This window comes from Centruroides sculpturatus, unplaced genomic scaffold (genome assembly GCF_000671375.1).
Source record: "Centruroides sculpturatus isolate CEXI.00-Female unplaced genomic scaffold, Cexi_2.0 scaffold1117, whole genome shotgun sequence".
Classification (NCBI taxonomy): Eukaryota; Metazoa; Arthropoda; class Arachnida; order Scorpiones; family Buthidae; genus Centruroides; species Centruroides sculpturatus.
Genome location: NW_019385276.1, coordinates 178,181 through 188,300, shown reverse-complemented (window position 1 = coordinate 188,300; position 10,120 = coordinate 178,181). Strand labels below are relative to the sequence as shown.

The window sequence follows — 10,120 nt, the reverse complement described above, 5'->3', positions numbered from 1 at the left end:
TTATAATATATAATTATTATTAATATATAATATCATGTTATGTATTAATAGTAATCTGTAATTGCATGCATTGTTGAATTGAGAGAATACTTACAGGTTTTTTATTTGGAGAATACAAATTTCTCCAAAAAATGATAGTCTATTTACTCTAAAATTTTTGTAACTTATTTTAATCATATGTAACTAATTCAGACTTTATGATCTGAAAATAGAACAGAAAAAAGAAAAAACTTTTATCAGAAAATTTACTATCAGAAAAAACTTTTAGATTCAAAACTGATTGCAAGTACTAGACATCTAGAATATTAATGTTTTTACATTCATGCACATTTTTAATACTTTATAGATTTATCATGTGATGAAGATAAATCATGTAACAAGAAATTTTAAATAAATGATTGTTAAATAATTTGATCTTATAATCTGTCAACATTTATTTTGTTGTACTTTTATATATTCATCTTAAAGCTCAGATGGCACTCTGGAGTTTTATGATGTTTCAGTTTCATTTTATTTGTTTTATGTTATGTAGCCTTTATCTGAAGATTAAAAGGAATAGTTTAATAATTTCTGATTTTTTATTTTTAACAAAGATATTAAAAAAAATTTTAATAATTTTAGTACAGTAGAGCATTGATTGTCCAAATATTGATCAATTGAAATGTCAATTAACTGAAAGCTTTCCAGTCGGCAAATTTAAATTTCCGCTAGTGTTGTGGCACTGCAATCTTTGGCTATGTCTTGGGCTACTCCATTATTATTTTTGTTAGTGTGCATGTTTTAGCTGGCAGCACTAGCATGACCATGAGAGGGTACTTAAAGATGTGCCAGGATTTGAATGAATTTCAACATGGGATAGGTTATTTTATATTTATAACAAGATTATAATATATTTTTTTGTACATAATCAGTTATCTGAAAAATCGATTTTCTGAACAACCTCAGTCCCCAATTGATTCAGATTATCGATGCTCTACTGTATTTGCATTTCATGCACAAGTTTTCAAATTGCAATTCTAATAAACTTCTACTTTATATTTAGAGTATAAAAAAAACATTGAAAGTGAATAGATCTGGAATTTAAATATTTANTGCTGAAGAATCTTGGAATGAAGCTAAAAAACAATTAGGTATATTTATGAATAAGTAAGAAATAATATATTATATTATAATAGATTATAAGAAACAGATATTCCTAAAATTCAGTCTTGTACAATATTTCACCATTAAATATTGACTTCTGCTATATATATATTTCAACTCACGCATAACACAAGTTGTTTTTAAAAAGTTCCAGATTAGGTTAAAAAATCAAAACATGGTAAGAAAAATCCTGTGAGATAAGCCAAGAATCAAGGGACAATTCTTTATGACCACTTACTCTGCATGGGCTGGTAAAGCCTGATCTTCAGGTCATTGGATGGCTTAAAAATGATAGAGGGGTAAGTTATTGAGTGGGGATGGGTAAGCCGATAGGTGTCCATTTTCTGAAGAGACAGAAGACAGGTTTTTAACAAATAAATAAAAGTTTATCATATAACTAATTCTATAATACATATACCAGATATACAATTAAATGTGCTTAAATGCTGTTACATATAAACTCCTATGGAGTGGAATGACAAAAGTTTCTGTTCAGCTTGCAAGGCACATGCTTAACCTATTGACCTATCTCTGACACTAATCTCACGGAGAAAGAGTTTGCAATAATCTACAAATACCTATAGTTTTGTTATTTGAGGATACGATGTTTGCTCAATCAGAGGGAGAAGGATTTGAAGTGGATTGGCGAGCCTATGGGCAAGTCTTCCCTTTGTCGACTTGTATGGGCCAGGGCTATCTGTTTATGTATGTCCACTGAAGTTGGCACATATCTCGATAACAAGAAGTACCATTTTCTCCATCCTTACTTTATGAGGGCCAGTACGAAGGGCTTGCTCCAACATGTGCACTCAGGTAGCATTTCCCCCTCTATGTTTCGAATGAATCAGCTCTCACCACCTAAGGGAACAGAGCAAGAATAGAAAGTTTTAGAAGTAAGAAGGAACAAAGAACAGAGGATTATGCTAAAACTCTGACTGTGCAAAAATTATACAATGGCATAAAGCCAAGAGGTTGAGAAACTGGGTTTTACATTTGTCAATGTTATTTACAATGTAATGGAAATCATTGTGGCGCTAGTTCGTGCTTAATTAATTACTATACACAAACAAGGTTACATACAAAAAACTTAAATTTATTATATACATGAGATACTGTGCGATTGTACAAGTGGAGCACAGAAGTGAGAACACATGTGAGAACACATGTGTCTAGAGCAAGGTTTGAATCCAAAGTATGAGGTCATAGGTCAGGTTGCCTGGTCTGTTCAGTTCAGAGTTCCTCCTGGTAGCAACTTTTGGATTTATTACCAAAGCTGTCACCACAATCATAAATTAAACTTTTGTTTTTACATGGCAACCTTGGCACTATGTGAGCATGTCCTCTGGGGTGGATCAAAGACATTAGACGAAGTTGTGGAGAGTTGTGAGTGTTAATAAAAGGCCAATAATGAATGTGGATATTTGGCAAATAATAGAAATATTGCTATTATACAAAACTCTACCAATGATCAAAGTGAATTAGAAAGTATCATTGGTTTTGAAACTAATAGAGATGATATTTTCTTGCCTAAAAGCCACAGTGAGATCATTTGCAAATCAATCGCGAAGTTAACCAAGAGTGGCACAAAGACAAGACAATTGAAACAATTGAACAATAAATGATGTGTTACTTGTGACAACCCATACCACCATGCAAGAGATATCCTAACTGTAGAAATACTGATTGAGTTAAACTGATGAAGGAATAGAATAGGACCCAGTGTAATATATGTTGATGATTTAGATAAACATTAAATGTAATGTAATATGTTGACGATTTAAACAAAGGAAATGTAATCGAGTAGGTGCCGAGGTGGCGGGACGGAAAGCGAGCGAGAGAGCTCGAAGTAACCAGCTGGATGTAGAAGTGTTTAGTTGTATTAATAAAGAGTTATTCGTACCATATTATCTTGTCAGTTGAGTCGTTTATAATACATGGTGGCAGCGTAGAGGAAAATGTATCAGATCCCAGCGCCAGAAGTTTTTAATTTTTGTCCCGAAGATTGGAGAACATGGATAGGGCGTTTCGAATGATTTCGAACAGTGTCTGGACTCCATAATAAAGAGGAAACTGACCAGGTAAATTCTTTCATATATTTAATGGGACAGAAAGCCGAGGAAATTTTGGCGTCATTTAGTCTCCCAGAAGAGGATAGAAATGACTATTCAAAAGTTAAGGCGGCATTCGAAAAATACTTCATCCTAACTAAAAATGTTATATATGAAAGATATAAATTCTATTCTCAGTTTCAAGAAGAAGGAGAAACAGTTGAGAATTTCGTGACTTCATTATATAGTCTGGTTAAAACGTGTAATTTCCCTGCTTCGTTTCAAGATGAAATGATTAGGGACAGAATAGTTTGCGGCATTAGAGACAAAAGGTTTCGGAATGTTTGCAACTTGAAATGGAACTAACTCTGGAGAAAGCAATAAACACTGCGAGACAGGCTGAAACAGTGAAAAAGCAACAAGAAGCTTTTAAGAACAATTCCGGGAATAACATATATGCATTACGCAAAAATGCAGGTAGGAAGAATGTAATTTCGAAGCCGGAAGCTCCCGACAATTCGTTTACTGGAAACAAAACTGTAAATTCCTGTTATTGGTGTGGAAAACTGGTGAAACATACTAAATTCAATTGCCCTGCTCATAAGGCGATCTGTAATAAGTGCGAAAAAGTAGGTCATTACGCAAAGGTCTGTAAAGCTAAAGTGAGTATAAATGAAATAGGAGAACCTAATCAAAGTTCATTTCTAGGACATGTTAAAGGGTCAAGTAATATAAACAATAGCGTTAAGAAACAGTTTAACCAGTGGAATGCAGACATTTTCGTGGGAGACATTCCTTTAAACTTCAAGATTGACACAGGAGCAGATGTCACAGTTATACCACACGAGACATATAACAGAGTGCTATCTCGTGTTAAATTACAAGAAACGAATAGATCTATACACGGCCCTGGTAAAAAAAACTCTGGATGTTGTGGGAGTGTTCACGGAAAAGCTAAGAAATAAGAGATTCCACATTCAAGAAGACATATATGTTATAGATAAACTAGAACACTCCTTGTTGAGTGGTAAAGCGTGTGAACAGTTAAATCTTGTGAAAAGAATACAGGAACTAAACTCTACTTTTGATCCATTTAAAGAATTCCCCAATCTATTTCAGGGGATTGGAAAAGTACAGAAACCCTATCACATTAAACTTAAACCGGAAGCAAAGCCTTACACTCCGGCAGTTCCTCAAAAAGTACCATTGCCCTTGAAAGATAAGCTCAAGAAAATGCTGGATGAGATGGTAAATAAGGGAATAATCAAGGCAGTAGATGAACCTGCAGAATGGTGTGCTCCAATGGTTTTGGTTTTGAAGAAATCAGGCGAAATAAGAATTTGCGTCAATCTATCTAAATCAGGAGTCGCCAAAGTGGTCGATATCGACCCCCTGGGGTTGATGCAACATCATTGGGGGGTCGATGTGGCTAAGGGGTCACGACCTTTTTTTTTTGCACATACACTTGTAATAAAACTTTACAGTGGGGTCAATGTGAGGCTTTGGAAAGTGGTTGGGGGTTGACGGTTAAAGAAGTTTGGCGACCCCTGATCTAAATTGAATGAGAGCATTGCGAGAGAATACTTTCCAATGGCATTGGTTGACTATACACTCAGCCAATTTCATAATGCAAAAATCTTTAGTAGTATTGATGCTAATGCAAGGTTTTTGCAAATTGCATTGGATCCTGAATCATCTTACTTGTGTGAGACCCGAAAGGCCCCTGGGTCTAATTTATGAATTTTTATTAATAATGGTAAATTATCAACACAAAATATTACTTAATTTTTGTGAAAAACTAACGTTTTAGACGTGGGAAAAACCCAGATAACAGATGCTACTTCCTTTCACAGAAGAGAACATCCTCTGACTTTCCCTTATCTGGTTGAAAATCTCGCTCAGATGGGAAATGGTTACCCCTCTTCGATTCCCCTTTCGTCCGTTCTCACGAAAGAGTTACTGGACGACGATTGGTCAAAATTCAGGAGATATAAGGGAATGTAGTCCGAATTCGAGGAGTTCTTCGACAGATCCGAAGCGTCAAAACTCCACACAGTTTTCCTCCTGATGACCAACGCCCTTAATGGAGTCCCATAGACTAAGTCCCAAGTCTACACGTAGAAGTGATACTTTAATATTTTGTGCACGTATTGATCTCCCGTACGAAAGTAATATGAACTCTATCTACAAGGTGTCCCTTACCTACAGGGAAGAAGACGACGACAACTAAACAGGTCGTATGTTTTGGAAAGATTTTGTGAGCTCTCTCTCTCAATCGCGCATTAGCATAGAATAAGTCTTAGCCTCTAGCTTGTCGCTTAATTGTTGTTCATCGATTATTTGTATTCGTTTGTTTTAGAATTATTAAATTTACTTTTGTTAAATATACCTAAATGTCTCTTCAATTGATTCGGAATCAGATCGCAAACGCGTGTTTATCCGCGTATAATAAGATTGATTAACTGGTGTCAAGGAATCCTGACGGGGATCTGAACGTCGCTGTTCGGATCATATAGCGATTATCGCCCTCCTGTAAAAAGTTTAGAGAGCCGATCACACGATCGCGCGCCGTAAGTGTCATAGGCTAAGATCTACATCCTGGCAGATCTCACACTTGGCAACATTTATAACACCCTTTGGGAGGTTCAGATTTAAACGGTTGCCGTTTGGAATTAAGTCGGCGCCTGAAATATTTCAGAAAAGAATACGTGAAACAATACCAGAGGGCCCTGGAATTGTAGGACTAATGGATGAATTCGTGATATTTGGGGCCACAGAAGAAGAACATGATAAACGTCTGCATAAAGTTCTTCGTACACTTCAAAATGCAGGGTGGACTTTAAATGCTGAAAAATGTCTGTTCAGAACGAAAGAAGTCAAGTTTCTCGGACATGTAATCTCGCATGAAGGTATAAAACCTGATCCCAAGAAAACAGAAGCAATAGCAAAGCTCCCAAGACCTAGCTCTGTCACAGAGCTGAAAAGATTTTTGGGCATGAGTGGATTCCTAAACAAATTCATACCAAGGATGGCTGATGTTGCAAACCCTCTGTACGAACTGCTAAAGAGCAACGTAGAATGGTTATGGGGGCCAGCACAGGAAACATCGTTCCAAGAGATCAAGAATCAGCTATGTCAAACTCCAGGATTATCAATGTATGATCCAAAGAAAGAAACATATATTTCCTGTGACGCATCATCTTACGATCTTGGCACTGTATTGTATCAGAGTAAAAGTGGTCACATGTCTTTAATTTGCTACACATCTAGGACATTGTCAGATACCGAGAAACAGTATGTGCAAATTGAGAAGGAGGCTTTGGAATTGTTTGGGCTTGCGAGAGATTCATGTCGAAGGCTTTGGACAGTCTAACTCCAAGACTGCAATGAATGAAGCTACAAATGATGAGATATGATTATAGCATTGTGTACAAACAGGGAAAGCAGCTTATAATTGCAGATGCATTATCCCGTAGCCCCATACCTGAACAGTGAAATGAAGAATTGACCGAGGAGATTGAGGCTTATGTTCAAAATATTATCGACACCTTTCCTGCTTCTGATAAACGGTTATTGGAAATCATGTATTTACAAGAGAGAGATCCAATTTGCAAAACATTGATGGGATTGCGAAGAGGGTTGGCCGTAGAAAAACAAAATACCTGAGAAAATACGAAGATATTGGGAGCACAGAAACTCAATTACTTTCCAAAATAAGATTTTATTTAAAGATGCCAGGATTGTAATTCCAGAAAAGCTTCAAGGAGAAATATTGAACAGGTTACATGAAGGCCATCTTGGAATAACAAAGTATCGAGCCCGAGCTTGAGAGTCTGTTTGGTGGCCAGGCTTATCGGTGAACATTGAGAAATTGATTTCGAACTGCTCAATATGCATCCAATACCAAAAGTGTCATAAAGAGCCTCTTATCCCAAGTGAATTTCCTGAGAGACCTTGGCAAATTGTAGGGGTAGATCTTCTAAAACTAAAAAGCCACTGGTATCTCATAATGGCTGACTACTTTTCAAGATATTTTGAAGTTGCCAGATTGGAGGAATTGTCATCGTTGTCAGTAATTAACCACATGAAATCAATTTTCGCAAGACATGGAATTCCAGAGATTATACGAAGTGACAATGGCACCCAATTTTCCCAGGTTGTCAACTCGGAATACCATAAATTTGCAGAAAAGTATAAATTTTCAAGTATAACTTCTAGTCCAAGATACCCTCAAAGCAATGGATTCATTGAATCAATGGTCAAAAATTTCAAAAGTCATTACTTGAAATCTGAGTCGCAAGATCATTATTTGATGCTTCTAGCAATGAGATCTACATCATTAGAGAATGGCTATAGTCCGGCAGAACTGCTAATGAGCCGAATATTGAAAACACCCCTGCCATCAAATAATCACCAATTGATACCTCGTTTGATTGATTTCGCTTCAGTAAGAAAGAAGGAAAAGGGGAAGGCAAATAAACAGAAAACCCATTTTGATCGACGCCATGGTGTAAAAACTCTTTCACGTTTGAAGATAGGACAGCCAGTCTGGGTGTCAGATATGCAAACATATGGAAAGGTGAAGGAGGCTCACCGTACTCCAAGATCTTACATTATCGAAACTCCAAGAGGCATGTTCCGCAGGAACAGAATACATTTACACCCATCGTCTATTCCCCAGACAGTCTCCCAGGAAGATGAACCACGGATTATCGATGAAGAGAAATCGACTGGATCATCCAACCAGAATACTCCCGAGGAAGAAACTCCCAGGACGGAAAATGGAACAGGATCCAGGAATAGGGAACTTTATGAGCCAATACTAGAAATCTTACAAAACTCTCCACCGGGTGAAGAGGACCTTCATAAAACTTGTAGTGGCAGACCTATACGAATCTCAAGACGGTATCTGGATTACCATCAGTAAAATAGAAGGGGGAGATGTAAAATATGTTGATGATTTAGATAAACATTAAATGTAATGTAATATGTTGACGATTTAAACAAAGGAAATGTAATCGAGTAGGTGCCAAGGTGGTGGGACGGAAAGTGAGCAAGAGAGCTTGAAGTAACCAGCTGGATGTAGAAGTGTTTAGTTGTATTAATAAAGAGTTATTTGTACCATATTATCTGGTCAGTTGAGTTGTTTATAATACACCCAGCACTCTGCAAGTTGAGACTGGCTAAAATTGATACTTCTGAAAAGGGCATTCTGATGAAAAAGGGAGCTATTGGGTAAATTAATGTGGTGTTATTATATGATATTGGCATTGAAAGAGCCATTCTTGATATAGAATTGTTAAATAAGTTAACTTTTTAGTTTCACGATTACTCCTTTGTGAAGAATAAGGTTAGGATTCAGGGAATCAACGGTCTTATTTCCATCTCTGAATAGGCCCTTGAAGTCTAGGTTGTTAGGGGCCAAGCAACTCTTAATTTGTTACTTGTACATACCATATTTACTCACATATAAGACAATCTCATATAATAGGATGAAGTATGACTTTAAAGATCAAAATAAAGAAAATTAGATTTATGAATATAATTCTAATTTTATTTTGTTCAATCACAAATAAAATAATATTAAATGCACTTATTAAGGCAAACATGGTTGTTTGCCTTAATATGTGATGAATGGAAAACAAAACCAAAACATCATAATGCACATGACTGGAAAAAGTTATTTTTAATGATTCAGAATGTGCTAATATTTATTAAAAATATTAATTTAATAAATATGTAATAACTATATTTATAATCACTACTAAGTGGCTGTATTTCAATAATGATTTTATAAATAATCAGGAACTATTTTCTGTCAACGAATAAGATGCAATGTGGTTTTTAATTGATTGATGTAGGTTTAAACCAACAAACAAAGAGGGATGTGTTTTAGTTTGTTTACAGTAGGTGCCAACTTACAATAAATAGACTGTATACCAGTATTTAACAATCCAGAAATAGCGATCGATCATTCCTTTCCTCAAAGCTATTTTCGGACCATTTCTTTGAAAGCAACATTTACCTAGACCTCAATAGCACCCTGCTACAATGGCAGCATAAACTATACACAGTTTACAGAAATTATTGCAAAAATGCAAAGAATCTTTCACTCACGCATATAGGATGAACTAGGTTTTCAAAACAGTGAAAAATTAATGAAAACTTCATCTTATATGCTAGTAAATATGGTATATTTCATGTACAGTAATACCCCGAACTTACGCGATAGGTGGGACCGAATTCGTGTAAGTCGGGGTATAATTTCGTAATTTGTGTAAAATCCAAGTTGGATGTATGTAAGTTAATAAATGTTCTCGTTAATCTTATCTCGTCTTTTGATTCGTTCCCAGTTACAAGAAATCACCACATAAATTCTCTCAAATCTCTGTAGATATAACAAACACAGAAATAAATAACACAAAATAAATTGTAGCTATGTGTCGATTCTGCATGACACGTTTGAACATGTAAGCCGAACAATAGTGTGGGGGGAGTGAGTAATGAAGAATTGCATGGTGCTTAAACAAAAGACGAATTGACGAGATTTGAAAATCGCGTAACTCTGGGTTCACGTAAGTTGGGGTAGCAGAAGTCGAGGTATTACTATATTGAAATATTTAAATATGTAATATTATGATAAATGTAAAATATTATATTATCTAATATTTTTAAACTTTTATGAAAACTTTTAGGTGAAGCAAATTTTATCCAGGAATTGAAACAGTATAAGCCAGAAAGAATAACTGATAAAATGTTAAGAAAAATTTCGAAGTATATTGCAATACCAGAGTTTAATCCAGATTATATTGGGAAAGTATCTAATGTAGCAAAATCACTTTGCATATGGGTTTTAGCCATGGAACATTATGGACAAATGTACAGGTATTAAATTATTAATATAATAATTAATTTTTATTATAAAATTT

At 35.4% G+C, this 10,120-nt stretch overlaps 2 protein-coding genes across 2 annotated transcripts in view; both read left to right on the top strand.

Annotated features, from left to right (window-relative positions):
- LOC111637068 (dynein heavy chain 2, axonemal-like) overlaps nt 1–10,120 on the top strand; it is a 33,078-nt gene that overhangs the window by 10,637 nt on the left and 12,321 nt on the right. The window contains exon 5 of the mRNA XM_023382477.1: nt 9,887–10,076. Coding sequence (XP_023238245.1) covers nt 9,887–10,076 — 190 coding nt within the window. The remainder of the gene's footprint in view (nt 1–9,886; nt 10,077–10,120) is intronic.
- On the top strand, nt 3,440–4,282 carry LOC111637075. Its single transcript, XM_023382484.1, has one exon. The coding sequence runs from the start codon at nt 3,548–3,550 to the stop codon at nt 4,154–4,156; it is 609 nt and encodes a 202-aa protein (XP_023238252.1). The 5' UTR covers nt 3,440–3,547; the 3' UTR covers nt 4,157–4,282.